We start from the raw sequence: 22907 nt of genomic DNA on the forward strand, positions 1-22907 counted from the left end.
ACCAGTCAATCACCGTGCCGACATCTTCTGTATTTATAATATTTTTTTTTTTTGTTAGCTGCAATGAAATGTTTCCTCATCAAGATGCAAAGAACTGAGAATGACTATTTAACCAAATATAGTAGTTTTTTTCTTCTTTACCTTGTACCGGGCATGAATTTGTAATGAAGGTGAGTCACTGTTAGAACTAAAATTACTTTTGCTTCTCTGTCTTGATCCAAAACCATCACATTTTGTTTGATCTTTCGTTTAGTCCCTATCAATAATAATAATAATAGTAGTAAGACATATTCACAGACACTTCATATAATTACAATAATGTCTCTTTGACGGTGTCAATCAAAAATGACCACAAAGACAAAATTTGTGAGCTTTTCAATCAAATAAAGTCTCCATTGAGTGTATAGTAAGAAAGATCAGACAGAATAGAAATCTATTTTGAATTCTTGGTATGGAATCGCAGAGTAACTTGTAATATTTTGCCATGGATATGGCGATTGTGCTATAATTGTTATATTGCAAGAAAAAAACAACATGATTTTCAGGTGTTTCTGTTATTTGTGTACGTTTGTGGGTTTGGTGATCTGTCTACTGGATGCTCCACATACACATTAACAAGTTGAAAAGTGTAATGTTGAGATTTGTTTTAAATTGGGGGGGGTATAATACAATAATTCCCCGCATATTTGCAGTTCACTATTGACAAATTCACCTATTCACATTTCTTTGCTTTGGAACCTATCATCAGCAAGTCACTGGAAAAAACAACAACTCACCTATTCACATTTTTGTGCTCTTTCTAAAACACCCGAACACACCACGAGATGCAGCCAAAGCCCTGTCTGCATAGGAAAGAAGTGTAGTAATTGGTGTCAAGGAAATTTGTTGAAGTGACTGAGAGTCAAGTTTTGTATGTCGGGGAGGAGCCAAGTTTAGCCTGGGTTGTTAGTGGAAGTTACGCAGCGTGTCTACATGTACATTTTTAAGGGTAATGCTGTGAGATTAGTTTTGTGGGAATCTTAGCCTGAGGTATATAGACAAATTATCATTATTATTATTATTGTTTTTTTTAAATAGTTGGAGTCAATTACTCGAGGTTTTCGCTATTTCTACCAGGGTTTGGTTCCGGTCTCCTTTAAAGATTCTTCAACATCGGAGTAAGAACCCCATTGATATCTGATCTGTGATGCTTGTGAAGACTGGGAGAAGTTTAAATTAAAACTACTATCTTCCAATCCCAGCTCATAATCTTCTGTCAAGTTTACGACCCGCCTTCTCAGACTCTCCCAGCGGGGCTGTTAAAATCTGCAACATAGTCAGACGCAGATGGAAAGACAATCGAAATCTAGATGCAGTTCAGTTGTGTTTCGTTTTGCGTGTGACTGATGTTAACTGTGGAGTCTAGACCACCCGAAGAAACACCGACGGCGACCAGTCATCCCCAGACACGCTTCGAGGCCGGCGGCAACGTGGTGGTTAATGTCGCCTTACGGCTAAGTACATTAATGAGTCTAAATGGAGAGCTGGACTTCGGCAGAGCGCTTGACTGGCGGGGGCTACGATTCAGCCGCAGCCCGCAGCTAATCATATTAAATTGTAAGTTCCAGTAGTTCGGCTCAAGTCACTGCATCAATGTCAGTCTCGCTCTGCATAACCAACATCATTTCGGAATCGCACAGAACTCCGCCATTAATCGGCAGCATTCGAGACATCCCCGCGCTCCTTTTCGTTGGCTCCAATTTGAGAGCTTCACGGCGCCGCGAGCTGCGAGATTTCCTGCCGCCTTGTGCAAGCAGACGGGTAAATAATGAAGCGTGTCAACAGAGGAAGGCGCGGCAGGGCTGTAACCTGCGCGCAGCGTTGATGCTGCTTCTCGCAATCGTCAACGCGGCTGCGAGCATTCTGATGAAATACGGCGCTGAGGGGCGGCGGGCTCACGCCGGCCGGCTGGCTGAAGTTGGCGCGGGGCAAAGTTCAACAGACGTGCGTAGCCCTCGGCCATGACACGCTGCTGAAATCTGAAGGGTCCGTCTGTGCGGTCAAAGGTCTTTTTCTGATAAACCAGCTCGATTCTTGGCTTGCTGCCGCGGGGGCGAGAAGACTCAGCGTGATGCCAAAGCTTGAGATAATACTTCCTATGTGATGCTGTTTAGACTGCCAGCCACAGAACGCCTGGGGTGGGGGGGAGTGGGGGACGGGGGGACGGGGGGACGGGGGTTCTCGAGAAACTTCACCAGCAGCGCCTTTTCGTGTAAAAAAATTACAATTGCATTTTTGTACAAAAGCACAACTAATGTTGGGCTGTACATTGGGTATCTGAGCCATCAGTGGGGACTCACCCGAGTTAATACACCTCTTAATACCACCACTATCACTACACTTGTTGTCAGGCATTTCAGGTCAAATTTAACAGGCAAAATGTTATTTAATTAATTCTGCAAATATGGCTTTACTATAAATTGTGGATAATGTTATGCATGAGAAATTTCCCAAAATATTGTTCCCTATGTTGTCGTTTTGAAATAATAAAAAATATATGTTTTGTAATATATATATATATATATATATATTTGTAATATAATTTGAAGCAGGTAAATACTTGGATTTCACTGCTCAAAAGTGAAAAACCCAAATTTCATTGAAACTTGACCACAACATTTTGGAGTTTTACTTGCAAGATAAACAGATCTGAAGGAAAATGACTTACTAATCCCAATCTTGGCAACGCAAATGTGAATTACTTTCTCATCCTGGTCATGACAAACCCTCCAAATCTTTTCAAACCTTTAAGTAAACAAGTTGTTATTTTATGAGGCCTTTGAGGAAAAATGTAAATTGGTCAACACTAAAGAAGACTATTCAACATTTGCCTCATGCTGAGATATCAAATATTGTTATACAGTAACTGTGACATATATTTGCGTAGAGCACGCAGAAGAACCTATGCGGCAGACGAGCAACTATCAATCCAACACATCACAGTGGGGAGCAATTATTTGTGCTTCATCAGCGGGGGCTCGTGTTTGAGGCACACGTCTCGGGCTCGCTGAAGCCTGGCAATCCCAAGCTGGGTGTGTGATGGAACTGACACTTCTTTTCTCAACGCAAGGTTGGAGCCTGGCACGCGGGCTGTAAACACAAAGCGGGCGGTCCCTGACCTGCCATATTACAAAGCAGACCTTCATGAAAATGGTTATTAATAATAATAATAGTCATGTGACCACTGAATGGAGTTATGAGGTCTTGTTCCATGCAGGGTTTTCATATGTGCAATTTGTTAATAGTGGAGACAGCTAAGTAAATTATGTTTTTAATTAAACACTCAGCAGGTAGGGGTAGTTGGAAATGAATTCGATGAAATATAGACCTTTTCATAATCTTTGGAAACAATAGCCAGGGTTCTTCCGGGTGTCAGAAAGCAAGTGACTACTGCTAACTTGAACTGAAAACGATGACATAAACTTATTGTGATTAGTGTTGCGCCGCCAGATATTCACCAAGGTTGAGGGTTTTTTTGCCCTATTTCCTTTAAAAAATCCCTGTGGGTGAGGAGATTAAAAACTATTATTATTATATTGTTATATAATAGTATGAGTTTGGGGTTAGACCGTTAAGAGTTTCCGTTACGGCTAGGGTCATTGTTCGTAACTTCGAGAGACCGTTTTAAACCGAGGACCTCCCTCAATAGTGAAACCCCAAAATTCAAATGCCCCACAGAACGTACAATTGGGAAACCAAAGAATGTCAAAAAGTCAGGCAAAATGACAATATATCACATTGAATCATGCAATACTACTGCACATCTAAAGGATTACCTCCACAAGTCTGTTTTGTATTTTTTGTCTGATGCCACCACAAAAGAGTACCAGTAATGGAAAACCGGAAAAATGTGACATGACTACTAAGAACTATTTCACAAAAACAAATGTTGACCTGAGATAGGAAAGCAATACGAGCGTCTCTCCTGGCTGCTCAAAAACAAAAAAAAAAGCATTACTAAATCAACACTGTGTCGTTATACACAGCCACCGATGTCACTCAGTACTTCCCTCTATGGTATTGCGGCAAGTCGTCAGATTCAGACCAATGTGCTACGGTTCAGCTCTGTGGTCACATTGCACAACAACCAGAGAACATTCGAGCAACTCTTTCAGGTACTTTAAGGTCATACCGCAGCACATATATAAAAAAATAAAAATACAAAAAATACAAAAAATTTGACTTCACTGAATGGCCATTTCTTAAATGCACACACTGTTTTTCAAATGTTTGAGTGGGGTGGCCACTGACTGTGCATTTGCGTGCTCCTTTTAGTGTGCGAAAAAAGGCATCAATAATTGTATTGCAATCAAAATCCAAATGGGATCTTGTTAGATATATTTTAGTAGTTATCATTTATTTGCTTAGCTTGCATTAGTATTTTGCATTAGTAGCTTGCATTAGTATTTTGCATTACTAGCTTGCATTAGTATTATGGACAATATTTAGATAGAAAGATGTCTCGCCTTCAAGAAGATGACTCAGCAACATTTGATGGAAGGGCGCCTTGACCAAGGATGTGATCGGATGTGGTCGGGGACGGGACAGGTGTCGTCTGGTCCTATGTTTTGTGTTGTGTCTTAATGCTTAGAACATTATGTCTTGTAGAACCCTCCTATTTTCAAATAAATGTAGGAGCGACGGGGGAGATTGTTTAGAGCGTGTTGAGAGGCTGTAACCTGAACAATCTCCCATGCGCCCTCCTCATGAGTAAAATGACCAACGTCTTCATTCCTTTTGTGTTTATTCATTATAATGTTTGGTGAGATAAATCCAACAGATCTGTACAGGACAATCTTACAGCACTTCAGCACAGTAAAGTGACATTTTATTGCATTTCAGGTCAACTCGCAGCAGTTTTCAGCGACGTATTTCAGAACAACAAAGAGTACTGTTATATAAAAATCAAATACATATGTAAGTCACAAATGCTCTTGAAGTACAATAATGCACTGTTTGACATGATTTAGTATATCTATCGAGCTAATTATCCATCAATCTATCTTTCTTTCTATCTGTAGCAGAGGTGGAGGACTCAAGTCACTTGATTCAGACTTAAGTCGCTAATTTTGGGACTGCAGACTGGCCTGGCTAAAACTTCAGAAAGACTGGTATTTATGAGACTTGACTCAACTTAGACCTGAACTACATGACTTGAGAAGTATTTCCTGTTTATATTAGAAAATCAGCATTTTGATGCTAATGTGGCATTTGTTTTGTTTTTTAAAGAAAGGGTGTTTTTTTGTGTATAGTGGGCACAAACCTGGCAGCGGCCCACCAGTATGTAATCATGCAGAGTGCATATGCCACCTCATGAAGCAAATAACATAGAGGGAGCCACGAAAATGATTACATTTGGATTCAATGATGACTGTATGTTTTTGATTTTTTTTAAAAAAAGGGTTGGGGGTTGATATTGCTCTGGCTTTTGTACATTTTTGAACAGATTAATTCCAAAAAAAACAAGGTTCCACTCTATTTGTTTATATTCAACCATCAACTGCAGCCAACGCAAGTGACATCATACACACTACCAATATACTATACACATTGCTGCGCCATACCGAGATTTCAAATTCGCAAATTCAGCACCCCGATGCCCTCATACTGCGGAGTGGAGATTTCAATGATGCTCCTCCTTCTCATCTACAAATAACTTCACACAACATGTGGACTGCGTAACAAAACTCATGTTTGACTGAATTTGTTTTCATTCGACCATCAGCTGCAGCCAACGCCAGGTGGACGATGGAGTCCCCAGTGGGAGCGCTCTCCAGCACCCCCTCTAAGGACTCCAAAAAGGGTGGGTACTCTGAACGGCTGTTTGGTGCATAGGCACAAACAACAGTCAGGACGCGTCCCCCCCACCCGAAAGCGGAGGGAGGCTACGCTCTCATCCACCGGGGTGAAACCCAACGTACAGGCGCCAAGCCGGGTGGCAATATGTATAGCCACACCTGCTCGGCGCCTCTCACCGTGGGCAACACCAGAGTGGAAGAGAGTCCAACCCCTCTCGAGAGGACTGGTACCAGAGCCCAAGCCGTGTGTAGAGGCGAGCCCGACTATATCTAGTCGGAACTGTTAATAGTAAAATGAATATTTTATTTAATTATTGTTGTTGCTGTTACAATTAGTCTATTATTATTGTTATTTGTTTTATGTTTGGTTTTCTGTATTGCATATTGTATCAACTGCAGTTGTTTCTTTCTAGAGTACTCAACTCTTTGAATAAAGTTGAGTTGCACGTTAGTGACTGACTCCCATCTAGTCTCTATAGTATTTTTATGTTCTGGACAACAACACTGAAGGACAAGAACCCCTGAGCCGGGCGCTCTTTGATGACACCATTACAACGTCACCAGTTAGGACTGACTATAACGCGCATGCTCAGAACTCCCAACTCTCAAAATAGCGCGAGTTTGCGAGTAATTCTGTGTCGCGTTCCCCTCGTCACGCAAGGCCAGTACCGTCTTCAAAATGTTGTAGTTTGAGGTCGTCCAATGTGAACAAGGTCATTAAAAGATTACACGTAAACACGGGGTTACTGAGCTGTTGCAAACTTGGCTTTTTTAGCTTGTGGTTGTGTATTTATTATGGGGTCCAAAGGTACACAGTAGAGCAACGCACTGACCTTAGCGAGTGACATATGGCGCTGTTGTTTATTGAATTTAGTTTTAATCAAAAGCGCCATTTGGGAAGCATTTACCTCCGTTTGAAGTCCTTCGCGTAGGGTTTAAGGTACGGGTCCATTTGGAGGAGAGTGTCGAATTTAGGAATGGTAACATTATCCTCCCGATCCGCCATGGTTTCCAACTCGAGACTGAAGCAATCGAGCACCGAGCCCTGTGCTTTCCCTCCCTCACTGTGTGTGAACAAAGAGCAGGAATGTACTTGGTGGGTGACTTTTGTGGGACTGGCGGTGGCTGGAAGTGTGCCCGAGTCCGTCCTCCTATCACGGCACCGGGCTGTGTTTACCTCCGGGAGGAGCCGAGTTGGATCGAACACAGCCGAGTGCGACTGTGACGCCTGCAAAGCCGACATGTCTGGCACTTGCACGTCAGAGGTACATGAACCATATTGATATTTTTAATCCATCAACTATCAATATTTATGAATGTGAAATATATTTCAGCAGGTTCTCTAGCCATAAGACCCCAGAATATATTTTTTCATTTTCACTGTGTGAATTGTTTGCGGCGGCATGGTGATAAGTGGTTTGCATGTCTACCTCACACTTTAGAGGTTCTGGGTTCGAATCTGCTTAGTGCTTGCGTGCCCCCCGACCCCCACCCCAAGTATTCATGCTTGTCCCACATTCCAAAAACATGTATGTTGGTTCATCTACCCGGAGGCGCCAAAGTTGCCCCTGAGGACCAAATGGGTTGCCCACAGCCCGCAGGCCTGTGCTAAAAATCGCTCAATTCCTCAGTGTTAAGACGCTTACACACTGCGTTAGGGTTCATGCCGCGGGGTAGGGTGCAGGACGCCGCAGGGATGACGGCGGCACGGCGCAAGCTTGCCCAAATTTGTGCTGGTTGCTAAGCAACTGAACAGGAAGTAGCCTGGTGCATGTACCTGCTGGTTTAGCTTTGTTACTGGTACAAGTCAGAAAGCCTTGGCTTTGTTTACAATGAGGAGGAGAAGATGTTAGACAAAAACAAAAAAGCATGCGCTATGCTATATTTTATTGTAATCCAACTTTTTTATTGTTTAAAAATAAATTATAGAATTTTATAAAAAATGCCGGAAGTGCATGCAATGCTATCGAGCATAACTAGGATTGATGACATGATTGTTTGAAGCTGAACTAGTTAAAATTATGTTTTCTTTATGGTTCGTGTCTTCGGACAAAAGGTAAATACATGTATATCATTTATTTATACAAGTATATGATAAATGTGAACATAAACTAACCCTAAACACAGTTATCATCTTTAGTGGCGTTGGGGTGACATCTTGTGTTAAAAAAAAAAGACAATTGTAGATGTTTCAAGTTCCAATGGGTGCTTTGAAATGGTCCCCTTCCCCATTCACCCGATCGAGGAGGAAGTGCTTTAACCCGTGTTGCCAAATGTGGAAGTAGGTTGCGCATGTACCGGATTAGAAAAGGAATTTTAGAAAGTAGGGGTTGAGCAACATAAGATTTTTTTTTTTGTAGTTGACTACAATGTGATGAAAGTCAAGTCAAAGTCGATTAATCGATGAAGTCATTGATTTTTTTTCAAAATCCGGATTAGAAAAGGAATGTTAGAAGTTAGGGGTTGAAAAACATAAGATTTTTGTTTTTTTTGTAGTTGACTACAATGTGATGAAAGTCAAGTCAAAGTCGATTAATCGATGACGTCATTGATATTTTTTCAAAACAGTGCAGCGGTCCCCAAACTCTTTTTTGTGTGTGTGTGCCACAAACCGGTGTCACTTAAAAAATATATTTCGACGAACCAGCATGAAAACAAATCCATATAGGAAACTCTGCGTGGTATTTTAAAGTATTTGACAAGCATGTTAGTAAGACACATGGGAATTGTTTTAAATTGTGTCGAAAAAAGTGAACTATGTTTCCATGAAGTCATTTCTTTCCGCGTTCATCCCTCGCACTGCTGATGTCCCTGGGTTTGATTGGCTTTACCTCGCATAAGTGACACAGCTCACTAAATGGAGTTGGTTGTACTGGTAAGGCAATCGGGTAGATGAAATGTCTCTAAAATGAAGGAATACTACTGCTCTTAAAAGCGTTGTCCTGTTGTTTTGTTGTCACTGAACAAAAGTTTTTTGTTCGGTTTTTTGACCACTGTGGGTCATCACGAAGCGAGTGTCTTCGGAAGGAAGGAACCATCTGTTTTGGTACTTCACGTTCCAGTTGTTTTTATGGCCTGCTTAGGATTTTTTAATTTTTTTTCTGGGTGGGTTTTTTCGTCTAGCACGTCAAGTTGACGGCCCTGCCAACGTCCAAATAAGAACCGATGTTGCATAATACATCCTACAAGACCATTCAAAACAGACTCCATGTTGGCAATCGGGCATTTGAATCAAATTTTCTCCCCCTCTCTGCTCGCGTTCACCCAAGTTTCAACCCAGAAAAAATGGTTTCTGTCCCCCTCGAGATGCCGCTCATCGAGTAATTTATTCATCTCGAAGAGTTGAGATAGTGTCTGGAAAGCCGAACTGGAGAACATGGAGAAATGTTTGTGTTCACTTCACATCCCGCAAACAAAGATCCAAGTTTTGATGCAGAATCCGATCTGGGTTGTCATGGAAATGCCGCCTGCTTTGAAAGAAGCCTTACGCAAACGCATGCGTCATCCGTTCTCCGTTGATGGAGCGCACGTTAATAAAGATGAAGAAGAAAAAATGCAATTACCGCTTCAATACATGTAATTATTCATCACAGCATTTTAAGTGTAACCCAGCCTGAGATTTGCTTCCTGGTGTGTCAAGCTTCATAAAACACCTCCCAGGCAAAAAAAAAAAAAAAAAAAAAGTGATGGATATTAAGCGCTGGTGGATTAAGCAGATAGAGCCGGCAAATACTAAAGCTTAAAGGTGCAAAAAAAAGAGCAGCGGCTGAATTATTATTCACTGATCAAATGGAATAATCCGCGGTACCTGCTTGGAACGTTTCTCTATGGATGTTTTACTTCCTGGAACACTTTGTGAAAACACCCCATCGTAGTGCTTATTAAATTCATGGTTAAAGCAGCAGTTAGGGACAATTGGTTTCTTCCTCCAGGGCTCCCCCTACAGAAGTGAATTCAATGAAGTTTCAAGCCACTGCATTACATATACAGTGCACCCTCGCATTTTCCTAATTCAGCATTTGCGAATTCACCTATTAGCTCATTTTTGGGGGTAACCTATTCTCCATTATTTGCTGAAAAACTCACGTATTCACTGGTTTTGTGCTCGGGCCAATTTATATGAGTATTTGACGCCATCTTAGTCCGTTGCCTTGAGATACGGGTGAGCCAACTGACAAGTGTTTCAAGAAACAAGCCGTCTTTCAGACGATTCTTTGCTTTGACTTGCGAGCAAACATTTGAGATACGAACGCTGTACGGTGGCACTCAACTCACTTCACAACAAGCAGGATTTTGGCAGATAGTGAACAAAACAAAACAACAAAAACAGCCTTCAAGCTGTTTAATTCCACTCCGTTGACGCTTACTGTCAACCTAAACATAAAACAAGAGAATTACATGTTGTGTATTTAAAACAACCGCATAGCTATGCCTGATCCCAACGTCCACGAATTTAATGCTAACAAACAATGCAAAACACCGTAGATGGGCGAACGAATAGCTTTGGTGTATATCTTATAACCGTTTAAACAATGGATATTTCAACACAAATGGTGCATCAACACAGATAATCAGAGAATACAGTAATAAAAAGGACTAACATTACTGCAGTTTACTGAGTCACTCACTGTAGTTGTGAAAGCGGTTTTCGTTTGTGTCTTCATAACTATTATACTGCCTTCTGGTAACCAAGAAGCACACACCAAAAGAAGTCACCATGAATTTATCATGATGCACAAACTGGGTAATTCTTTCACAATCTATTTAGTGGTTTTATTACTATATATTTTATAACGTTAATTGTTTTGAGTGCTACATAGTGAGTTTTGACTTGAACGGATTAATGGCATGTCCATTCATTTCAATGGGGAAAGATGATTTGAGATGAGTGTTTAGTCACGAGTGTAGTCAGAGAAAGTTTTAAACTCCTATGCCAAGGCACCACTTTATCAGATCCCCCCCGTAAAAATCACATACTTCCTTACAAATTTCTCAACGTTTAATTTTTTAAAACGTTTTTAGTTTCGGGGTTTAGAGTGGAGCCACCACTACCTCCGCTGCTAGTTGTCATGGTTACAAAATCCATACTCACCGTTGGCCCAGCAGCATATGTGGTGGGGTGAGCAGTGGTCCATGCTCACAGACCTGCTGTTAAGACTTTGGTTTTGTCACCTTAAAAACATGTGAGCAGTGCTCCCCTCCTAAGTTTTTGTCATTCACAGACAAATGAGCAATTTCTCCGCAAGGAAACAATAATGGGTAAATAAGCAAGAGGCGAAAAAGTAAACGACAATACATCACGCCGATGGTTGACGTATTGAAGTTGAATGAGCACAAATAACACGACTTATTTACCAAATGTCGCGGGCAAATGTCACTCGTGAGATGTTTGATACCCTCACTGACTTCATCTAAAAGTCAAGCAGCTCATCTTCTGGTCCAACTCCAAATGGAAACGTATGTTAATTGAATTTGGTCCACTAGGTCGGGTGCAGACACAATACAGGCAGCTTCCTTCTTGGCGGGATCAAATTGGATGTCAGGGATCAGTGTGCTGAAATATTACGAGTCATAATTCATATGAAAGTGAGCCTCCGCGTGAACGCCGCTAAGTGAAAAGGTTAACGCCGTGTGAGACGGCGGATGATGCTAATGAGAGGTGATAAGTTCACTTCCAGTCTTCAATTTCAAGGATGGAGGAGTCTCCGGAAAGGGAGGCCGAGGCCGACGCGAGCGAGGAGTCGGCTCGTGACATGAGAGACATTAGACAAAGCGGTCGGGGTGCTTACATGAATCTCTTAAAGAAGATGAAATGCTGGAAGGGATATGTCACACGTGCCCTCTCGTGACTCTCGCTCGTATCTTATGTGACTCATTCAACACGTGAGTCACATGTACAGTGGTTCATTTTTCGGTGTCAGTCCACATCAAAAATGCCTTTTCAACCTGTCAATAAATGCCAACCATTGTAGGTGATACAGTATCACCCCTAACGTAATCATTTTAGCCAAGCAGAAGCCTTACGACAGCCTTGTTCAGAAAAGGAAGGATTCATTTTTAATGTAATTAAATCTGAAAACAAAAAATACAAAATATTAATCGCGATTTATCGCATGACTTTCCATAGTTAAATCGCACATTTTGTATCTGTTCTAAATATACATGTGCTTCAATGTATATTCCACAGGTGGCAGTGGTGTCGGTATGTGCCACGCGAACAAACGCCCATGCCCACATTTAAATGTGCAAATCATGTTGAAATGAACCCGGCGCCTGAGATCCCGATCTCTGCATGATGAGCAAGGTAATGAAGAAAAATATTTTTTCTGAATGTCAGAACAGCGCACACACGCTGAACTAAAAAAGACGTTTTCAGGCAGCTGCCCATCGCCAAAGTGTGGCCAAAACAGGCGCGGAGGGCCTCGCCCCGTTTGAGGAGAGAGTCGCTGCAATCATGGGTGACCCTAGTCTCTCAGGGCCCCCTGATTACCCCACAAGGTGAATACCATGCATGTTTTAGAACTTACAAACAAATGTGTTCATACAATAACCTACACTCAGCCCTATGAGATTAAGGTTCATGCGTAAATGTTGAATGTATGGTATTTGTAATACATCTTTTGAATTCAAATAGAAGCACATGAGCATATTAAAGAGGCTATCAAAAACGGTGACTCCTGGTTGAATACTCAATTTATATTTTTAATACACAGGAGATCGGTTGCACGTGATTAAAATTGCACATCGGTTGATTAAAAATTGTTAAAATGACATCATTTACCCCTCTTGTCCTAAAAAATAAATAAAAAATGCCCTTGAAACAGATTTGAATCATATGAAACTTATGTAAATGTTCCAATTAAATTCCAATGATTCTTTTTTTTCAGTGCTGGCATCACTGGTGTCACATGCGCGGAGGTTTCGTCCGCCGTTCCTTTGCGTCTCCTCCGGCATCCCCGGCGTCTCCGACGCAATGACACTCCAACAAGCGGCTGCTGCTGCCCGCCCGACGGGCCGCGTCCTCACCCGTGCTGTGTTGGAGATTGTAAGGGCAATAGGCGGCATAAATGATCGCCTTGATCAATTTGTAGGCCTCCTCGCAAATATCAGTGATTCACTATATACACCGGTCAACGAGTGAATTCCGAGCCCTTGCTTCTTTTACCTTGTTGAAATCAAATGTTGTCGGGCATGAATTGTTCATCGGTGCTAATTGTGCATGTGCCTCTGATGTGCAGATTTATGATAACAGTTTCCCAGCATCACCTCTAAGTGTCGCCAAAGCACCAAAAGCTGCAGAAATGTGCGTACGCCCGCCATGAAGTTGGCGTGAGGCACCGCACATTTCCACGGCCATTTCACTCTTGATACATCTTAACTTTGCCCTGGAAAAGAACGTACGCCACGTTTTTGTGCGTAAGCACCTTTTGTACATGAGGCCCCAGGTCAAGATGATTGACAAATTCTTCACCGAAATGGAATTTTGGCACTAGCTAACAGCTCTGTTTGTTTGCCGAAAGACAAAATAGCATCTTAACGAACGTCGGGAATTAGTTTTGATTCAAGGGATTGTTGACGTTTCGTTTGGTGGAATCAATCAAAAATCTCAACTTCTGCAGTTGACCCTTCTGTTTTGATTTTTGACAAGAAACAATGTTGTCAAAATCCGACAATTGTGGCTAAAACGTCCTCTCCTGGCCCCGTTTCTCTTACTGGTACTATATAGTTTTTTAATTATTTGGCTGAAACTAGTGAATTTTCAATGAAACTTTTTTTCAGTCAGTCTCATCGAACCTAACAGACATGTAAATATCAAAGACACTTTAGTACAAACCTAACAGGTTTTTGAAAACAACTAAGACTATTTAGAGCCTTCAATAAATCTACCATACGTTAACAACAAAGACAATTTCTAGTCTTTTAGTAATCCAAGACAATTCAGTCTCCAGTGAAGGGAATGTACTTCTTGTAAAGACAATTTAGTCATCAAAATGATTTTTTTCATAAAAATCCAAAACAATTTGGAGGCTTCAATGAACTTGATATTGTTTTTGTTTTGTTTTGTTTTGTTTTGTTTTGTTAACATTAAAGAAAAGTCAGTCTTTACTGAACCTAAAATAGTTTAGTCTTGGAAACATGACGGCAATTTAGTCATCAATGAACCGAACATAGATGTGTTTGGAAACATTTTTTATGGACCTAAATAGTATTTTGGAAACATCAAGTACAATTCCTGTTTCCGATGAGTTTTGATGTTGACGAAATGTGTATATGATGTTCATTGTTGGCTCTAAATTGTCTTTGCTGTTTATTTAAAAACATGAGGCTAATTGAAGACTCGTAATTGTCTTTGCTGTTTCGGTTGGTGTTTGTTACGTTCACTGTCATTATTCTTTACCGTAATTCACTGCCAGCCCTTCCAGTTAACATGGATATTTGACTTAAAAAGTCGTCAATGGCAGTGAATGAGTTAAGGTCTATGTGAGGTTTATTCGCAGACTTTAATTGACTTTGATGTTTACAAAACTATGTTAGGTTCATTGGGGATTGTATGTTAGGTGAATTTTGAGGCATTCATTGTCTGATGTTTACAAAAACATTGAATACTCAAATGGCTTTGTTGTTCATAAATATGTGTTATGTTCATTGAAGAATCAATTATTTTTTTGTTTGCAAAAACATACATGGTAGGTCACTTACCATGTGTCTTTTTGGTAAATGTCAGAAAATTCAGTCTTCAATGTGTTTTATGTCAACAGCAAAGACGATATATAGTCGACAATGAAACTAAGATACAGTACGTTTACGGCAAAACAGTGTGCAAAGAGCTTAAATCAATTTTTATTTTTGCCTGAGTAAAAAAACAAAAATGGAAACTATGCTCCAACGGTGCGGTGCACACATGCGCGCACGCGCACACACACTGTTCTTATGCATATTTTGATGCAGGCCTTTGTGCTTCACCTTGTTAGTCGCACAAGGAATAGAGTCGTCTAAAATTAGCTGCGCCGTTTGAGACCCAGCAGGTAGGTAGTGCCCCCGTACTAATAGATCCTGGAGGTGAAGTACCCATTAGCTCCAAAGGCACATTCACCTCTAAAACAGATGTTTTTGTGCACATTCAAATGGCGTTAATCGCAAATGGTACTAATGGAACACCTGTGCTAGTAAAAGGTAGATTGTAAAACAATAAAAACAGTAGCAAAATACTGCAGTTTACATGGTAACCAAGCCTTATCAATGCAGGCTGTGGATAAAGCTATGCGCTCATTCGATGGAGAACTTCGACTGTTGAGAATAAAAAATGTTAATGGTCGATTAAAGTTCAAGAAAAAAGTATAGAAGCCATTTTTTTTTTCGATTTACCAACTGCATTTCTACTTTTTAAAGCCCAAACAAAACTAGTCAACAAGTTTTGCTGTTCTCTTCCTGAATCGAGTATACACATGCGCGGTAAGAAGACGGAATAGTCCATTGCATGAGGAGGAAGGGGGAGAATTTACAATGATCCTAGATTAAACATTTCGATATTTGATTTTCAGTGCAGGAATTAGGACTAAAACAATCACATTTGAGGAAAGCTATCAGTTTTTATTTAACTTTCAGGGGCCCCTGGAAATAAGGCATTAATAAGCATTGGCCTGTGTTTGCCTCATGGTATGTCTAACCCTGCACATGATCAAGAATCATACAGCGATCATCCGGATTGTAATGGAGGCCTTACTTGCTTGAAATGCACACTTCTTTACATGGCATCACTTATTTATATCACTTTTAGTTCACTTTAATGCGAGCAAGGTCTGTAATTGTGAGCACCTCAGTCATCATGTTTCCTTGATCAAATTTTAATCCGTGTGTGAATAATGCATTGCTGCGGCACAATGAACTCCCATCACAGAATTTGACGGCGTTCTTCTAAAACCAAAACATCGAGTTGCTCTTCTTTGGCAAACTTTGTTTTTAAACCGTTGTAAAACACATAAAATAAAAGGCTGCTAATGGAAGCTATGGGAAACGTTGTTGTGTTGACCGCAGCACAAGCACTGCATCGCTCTGCATTTGTTTGTTTTTTACGGCCGTCTTTTAGCGGTTTGAAAAGAGCGTCGGCGTCATTAGTCATTCTAAAAAGCCAAGGCCAGCCGACGTCTTAATACGCTCAAAGTGGAGGCTAGACGTCGGCCTCTGGAGAAACCAATGGCGTGTGGACGTCCATCAAGAAACAACAAGTCAACTTGGTGCACAAGCGGGACACTTAATATAAAGCTGCAAATCATGAAAAATAGCAACACAAAGTATGGACGTCAGAGTTACGACTGGCAAAGAATGGACGCCACTCAGATGAAGCACCCTCACTCACTGTGGATATAAAATATATTCATAAAATTAAACAATATAAACTATATTTCTGAATTTAGTAGCTATAAGAGAGAAAAATCAACATTTTCTAACAGTAGGCGCAACAGTAAACATCGCTAAAATTAATATTCTACTAGCCATATCAGGTTTTTTGTTTGAATTCTTTCACGTTTAAGCCTAGGACTTTTTCCCTCTGAAAAATAATACTTTATTTCAAGAAAACAATCAGCCTTTTTTCTTGAAAAACATCCCATTATTTCATCAACAAATTTGTACTTTATTTGGCATACAACTTTATTCTCGTGAGACTTTTCAATGACAATCAAATAATGTGTTCTCTCTCGCAAAAAAAAAGATTGTGACTTTTTCTAAATTAAAAATACTACTGGTTGACTGACTCGTGTTTTTGTTTTTTTCTGTACACCCTTGATCACTTAATATCTGTTATGTTATGAATTTCCCACTCTCCATGATGAGTGCTGAAAAATGTTCATGCACAATCCAAACATCTCTCACCTCCTAACTGTGTGCGGTCAGGCAGAAATAAAACAAAGACTGCTTCATTTAATGGGTTTGAATAGCTGTAAGGCACAGTGGATGACTGGTTAGCACATCTGTCTCACAGTTCTGAGGACTGCGGTTCAAATCCCGGCCCCGCCTGTGTGGGGTTTGCATGTTCTCCCCGTACCTGCGTGGTTTTTCTCCGGGTACTCCGGTTTCCTCCCAATGCAGCCCTATGGGGGGCACAAGCCAGTGCAAACTGTAGGCCGGTCCCAAGCCCGGATAAATTGCAGACGGTTGCGTCAGGAAGGGCATCCGACTGAAAACTTTGCCAAACAAATATGAGCGTTCATCCAAAGAATTCCATATCGGATCGGTCGTGGCCCGGGTTAACAACGTCCGCCACCGGCGCCGTCAACCTGCGGGGCGCCGTTGGAAATTCAGCTACTGTGGGTCGAAGAAGAAGAAGAAGAGGTGGAAAGCGGGTTCTTCGGCAGAAAAAGAAGAGGAAAGCACAGAGCCTAGCACTGAATGTGGGGACTTTGAATGTTGGGACTATGACAGGAACATCTCGGGAGTTGGTTGACATGATGATTAGGAGAAAGGTTGATAGATTGTGTGTCCAGGAGACCAGGTGGAAAGGGAGTAAGGCGAGAAGTTTAGGGGCAGGGTTTAAATTATTTTACCATGGTGTAGATGGGGAAGAGAAATGGAGTCGGGGTTATTTTAAAAGAAGAGTTGGCTAAGAATGTCTTGGAGGTGAAAAGAGTATCAGATCGAGTGATGAGGCTGAAACTTGAAATTGAGGGTGTTATGTATAATGTGATTAGTGGCTATGCCCCACAGGTAGGATGTGACCTAGCGGTGAAAGAGAAATTCTGGAAGGAGCTAGACGAAGTAGTTCTGAGCATCCCAGACAGAGAGAGAGTCGTGATTGGTGCAGATTGTAATGGACATGTTGGTGAAGGTAATAGGGGTGATGAAGAAGTGATGGGTAAGTACGGCTTCCAGGAAAGGAACTTGGTGGGACAGATGGTGGTCGACTTTGCAAAAAGGATGCAAATGGCTGTAGTGAACACTTTTTTACAGAAGAGGCAGGAACATAGGGGGACCTACAAGAGCGCAGGTAGAAGCACACAGGTGGATTACATCTTGTGCAGACGATGTAATCTGAAGGAGGTTACCGACTATAAGGTTGTGGTAGGGGAGAGTTTGGCGAGACAGCATAGGATGGTGGTGTGTAAGATGACTCTGGTGGTGAAGACAAAGGCACAGCAGAGAACCATGTGGTGGAAGCTGAGAGTGGTGGAAGCTGAGACAGGACAAGTGTTGCGCAGCTTTTCGGGAAGAGGTGAGACAGGCTCTCGGTAGACAGGAGGAGCTTCCGAAAGACTGGACCACTGCAGCCAAGGTGATCAGAGAGGCAGGCAGGAGAGTACTTGGTGTATCTTCTGGCAGGAAAGGAGAGAAGGAGAGTTGGTGGTGGAACCACACAGTACAGGAAATCATACAAGGAAAAAGGTTAGCTTAGAAGAAGTGGGACACTGAGAGGACCGAGGAGAGGCGAAAGGAATACATTGAGATGCGACATAGGGCAAAGGTAGAGGTGGCAAAGGCCAAACAAGAGGCATATGATGACATGTATGGCAGGTTGGACACTAAAGAAGGAGAAAAGGATCTAAACAGGCTGGCCAGACGGAGGGATAGAGATGGCAAGGATGTGCAGCAGGTTAGGGTGATTAAGGATAGAGATGGAAATGTGTTGACTGTTGCCAGTAGTGTGCTAGCTAGATGGAAAGAATACTTCGAGGAATTGATGAATGAGGAAAGTGAGAGCGAAGGGAGAGTAGAAGAGGCAAGTGACTCAGGACAGAAGTGAGTATTTGCGAGCAACACTATGGTTTCATGCCCAGAAAGAGTACCACAGATGGATTATTTGCCTTGAGGATGTTGATGGAAAAGTACAGAGAAGGTCAGAAGAAGCTACATTGTTTCTTTGTAGATCTAGAGAAAGCCTATGACACAGTACCCAGAGAGGAACTGTGGTACTGCATGCGGAAGTCTGGAGTATGTTAGAATAATACAGGACATGTACAAGGGCAGCAGAACAGTGGTGTGGTGTGCTGTAGGTGTGACAGACAAACTTAAGGTGGGACTGCATCAGGGATCAGCCCTGAGCCCCTTCCTGTTTGCAGTGGAGATGCATAGGCTGACAGATGAGGTTAGACTGGAATCCCCGTGGACCATGATGTTTGCAGATGACATTGTGATCTGCAGTGAAAGCAGGGAGCAGCTGGAGGAACAGTTAGAAAGATGGAGGCATGCACCGGAAAGCAGAGGAATGAAGATTAGCCGAAGTAAGACAGAAATTAAATTCATCGATTTAAACACTCACTAAGCACCTGAACAAAACGAGGCAGCCGTAGACATGTCCGCAGGTGCGTGATGTCACGGGAAAACTTCGCTGTGCATTACTCAACACTGAATTGCCTGTATCAGAATTAAGTAGAGGCAACTACATACAGTATACAGTAGTGCATTTCTACAATGGTTTGTACCACTTGATGTAGGACTTTAAATCCATTTGTGGACGTGCATAAATCAATGACTCCTTACCCGGGTGTCAGTGGCACTGCTTTACCTTTGTGCGTCCGGTGACGTGTTTGTCGAAAAGAAGGAAGAGAAGGAAGCCTACGATGAAGTCACCAGAAAGAGCAGATCGTCAGGAGGAGCGAGGAAACGTGACCGGCGTTTTGCGGAGGAGGCGCTGAAGAGTTGTGACAGCTTCATTTTGCATCCAAGTTACGCGGCGTTGCCGTTAGCGCCAGTGGCTCATCTAACGCAGATGAGCCACCGTTTCACGGAGTTTTTTTTCTTCAATGGTACAACGTAATGATTTCTTGCTCATTATTTTACAGGGATGCAGTTTGAGAAGAGTTTGATTGATAGCTTGCTGCTAAACATGCAAGCGCGCACCGGCGCAGTGATCTTGCCGTGGCGTTCAAGTCCCCCGGATGTGGCGAAAACAGATGCGCCCCGGCTTAACAATCGTCGTTTCAAATGCTGATCTTCGTCCAGTCAGTCCAAGTGTTAGCGACGGAGTCGCATCGTCGTTATACAAAAGTGACATGCGACTCAACTGGTTCTTAGTAGACGTGCATGTCTATGTATCGGTTTTACAACTGCACTTGTTTGTACTAGTCGGTTGGTTGGTTAGTTAGTCTGTTGGTTATTTTGTAGCCAGTTGGTTGGCCAGTTGCTTAGTCGTTGGTTAGCTTGAGAGAGAGAGAGAGAAATCACATGGCAAATTCTAGATATTTTGTATTTTAGTTATTTGTGAGTTGTTAGCTGGTTATTTATTTGGCGAGTTTGTTGTTAGTCTTGTGAGTTAGGCAGTTAGTTTGTTCGTAGTTAGTCAGTCAGTCATCCGAGACGAAATGAACAAGGGCAGGAGATTTCTATTTTATTTTTTTTATTTTTTATTTTTTTGTTAGATATCAAGACCGATCATTGACCCGCAACATTACAGGAGTGTTTTCAACCTAATCAGCCCCTCGGCGTCCTCCCTACGGAGCCATCGATGCTTTCAGTACAGTTAACCCCCGTGAACCCAGCGCGATAGCGAGACACGCACACGCTCATCGTATCGCTCGCTTATGATTCAAGGCAGGAGAGCGCCGCGGTCGTGATGGTACAGATTGAATCCCAGGAGGCGTTGAAGGGCAATTCCTCATCACTTTATTAGATCTGCGACGGCAGATAAGTCTCACGTGGCTACCAAGCGATGTGAAAAGGAAAGAAACATTGAATTTTTGACTCTTGAGGAACGCTATTGTCGTCAGCTACTCACAGTCTCGCGCTGTCCAGATCGTAAACGCATGTTAGCCCCAAGCTGTCACAAATCCATACATTCTGGCAGCCCAACAGCCACCTCATGATTACAACCATACAATTGTTTACTTGGAAACACCAAGAAATGTCTTGACAGTTTATTCCTTGCAGGAAAAGGGGGCTATTGTCAAGATCAGATGCACAGAATACAGTATTCAAAGTCTTTTGACTAACACACCAGCTGCTGTGACACTTACTGTCTACTAAACACTGGGCTGACAAACACTCAATTGCGTGCTAGGAAACATCAAGCGTTGTCCTTCCGGTGCATTCCTTACAAGAGAGTCGAGAAACTGCACAGAGCAGATGTACAGAATGCTGTGTGCAATACAAACTCCCGCTTGTACTAAACATCGGGGCACGTCTTGATTAGTAACATAGAATTTTCCGCTTGTTGCTAGGCAGAATTCATGGGGCAAAAATTAGGGTAGAGGACTCTGCTGACCACCCCCGCCCCCCCAGGGTGAAATGTGTTTTAATACTGTCCCCAACACAAAAATACACATACGTACAATTGTACATGACTTGGCTTTTCCTACGGTCTCAAGATTCGTTCGTAAGAATGCCACGGGATTTCCGGGCACAACACGCCATCCGCATCGCGCACTTGTCGCGACGCATTTGTCCTCGATTTAGTACACGCTGGTGAATCTAAAATGCGTTTTCGACAGCACGGGTCAAATTTCAGAACTGCCGCAGTCTACACCAAGTTTTAAGCACCGACTTGAGCAAAAGTAATCCATTTTATTGAGTTATTTTATTTTTTTATTGCTGTCAAATGTCAAAACAGGACAAACTTGACCCCCAACAGCAAACAATTCATTGCAGCTGATCTTGCGGAGCCCGAGTTCCAGCTTGCGGACCCCGGTTTGAGAACCGCTGCATTCACCCATAAGTGGGCGGGGCTTCGGCTCCCTCCCCGTCATCCAATCAAGGAGCTGCACGGGAGCCGCGGGCTGCACGTGCACGCCGCCGACCAGCAGTCAGCGCCGTCCTGCTCCAGAAGAGGACCAGCTGCCCCTCTTCCTCATCCACCTCCCTCCTCCTCCTCCTCCTCCTCCTCCTCCTTCCTCCTCTCTAGCATCATCATCATCACCACCACCACCAGTCAGAGTTCATCCATGTAAAGTCTGCGCATCCCCGTCTGGATAAGTGAGCCCCCCACCCAACCCCCCACCCCACCCTCCCCCACCCCACCCCACTCGTGGAGCGCCGAGTCACGACAAGGCAGCATTGACTTGAGAAGTGAAGATGATGATGGTCCAGCGGCACTTGCTCTTCCTCCTCTCCAGCCTGGGAGCGAGTATTTTTGGAGGTGAGTGCTTGCGGGGAGGCTGATGCTGCAAGACCGGGGCGTGGTGTGCGTGGACGTGCGTGGATGCCCCCCCCCCCCCCCCCCCCAAAAAAAACAAAAAAAACCAAAACAAAAACACGCACATCCCTCCAATTCATCATTTGTATTGTGCGCGCTGGAATGCGTGGAAGTTGCGCCGTGCACGTGCATGCTCCCGGTGGAAACACTGCGGCGACACAAGTTTGTGTGTCTGCAGGGGGGTGTAGGTGGGTGGACAGAAGTTGTGCGTTTGTGTTTCACGGTGCGCGTGTTGCAGCGTCACCTCCAGGCACGGAGGCGTGTGCGTGTGCGTGTGCGTGTGCGCGTATTCTGTAGCGTGTGACTGTTGCATTTGTAACAAACACCGCGCTATATTGCATTTGTGGTGGTTTTACTTGTGTGTGTGTGTGTGTGTGGCAAGTTAGTGTGCAGGAATCAGATGCAGCTCCAGGAATGTGTGTGTGTTCGTGCGTGCGTGCGTGTAATCACAAGAACCCACTCCCCAGTCCCATAAATCGCCCCCGCGGGCCCCCCCCCCCCATGTAGTTCATTCCGCCCTCGCTCGTGCACGCGCAGCCGCCGCCCGTATAATCGCGCTCGGTGCGCGGGCACGCAGCAACTCCGAGGTGGGTCTTGGGAGGTGCCCCCCTCCCCAAAACAGAAAAAGTCCAACTTGTCACATCCATCAACCCACTAACTGTTCAATATTATTTGAATAGATTTTAATGTTGAATTTTATATTTATGAATATATTTTATTATAGAATGTACTTAATATGATCAGTTTTCATCATAAACGATGTTGCATATATTTTTTAAATACAGATTTTATTTAGCAAATTAAATGTACTCGTTGAGTATTATTTAATTGTACGTTATATTGTATATTGTACTATAATAGTAATAATATTAATTGTAATCATTATAATTGGTATTATAATATGATGTGACATTAACCCTATATTTGATTAATAATCTCAACAGTGTTTA

At 42.7% G+C, this 22907-nt stretch overlaps 1 protein-coding gene and 1 long non-coding RNA gene across 2 annotated transcripts in view; one reads left to right on the forward strand and one right to left on the reverse strand.

Moving 5' to 3' along the window:
* gbe1b (glucan (1,4-alpha-), branching enzyme 1b) overlaps window positions 1-6967 on the reverse strand; it is a 64123-nt gene extending 57156 nt beyond the window's left edge. The window contains exon 1 of the mRNA XM_061681204.1: window positions 6746-6967. Within this exon, the coding sequence (XP_061537188.1) occupies window positions 6746-6843 (98 nt within the window). The 5' untranslated portion in view covers window positions 6844-6967. The remainder of the gene's footprint in view (window positions 1-6745) is intronic.
* LOC133404830 (uncharacterized) lies at window positions 6469-15961 on the forward strand. Its single transcript, XR_009768879.1, has 4 exons — window positions 6469-7102; window positions 12025-12141; window positions 12214-12335; window positions 12725-15961. It is a non-coding gene; the product is annotated as an uncharacterized LOC133404830 (long non-coding RNA).
* The last annotated feature ends 6946 nt before the right edge of the window (window positions 15962-22907 follow it).

Source organism: Phycodurus eques, chromosome 7, assembly GCF_024500275.1.
Source record: "Phycodurus eques isolate BA_2022a chromosome 7, UOR_Pequ_1.1, whole genome shotgun sequence".
NCBI classification, from domain to species: domain Eukaryota; kingdom Metazoa; phylum Chordata; class Actinopteri; order Syngnathiformes; family Syngnathidae; genus Phycodurus; species Phycodurus eques.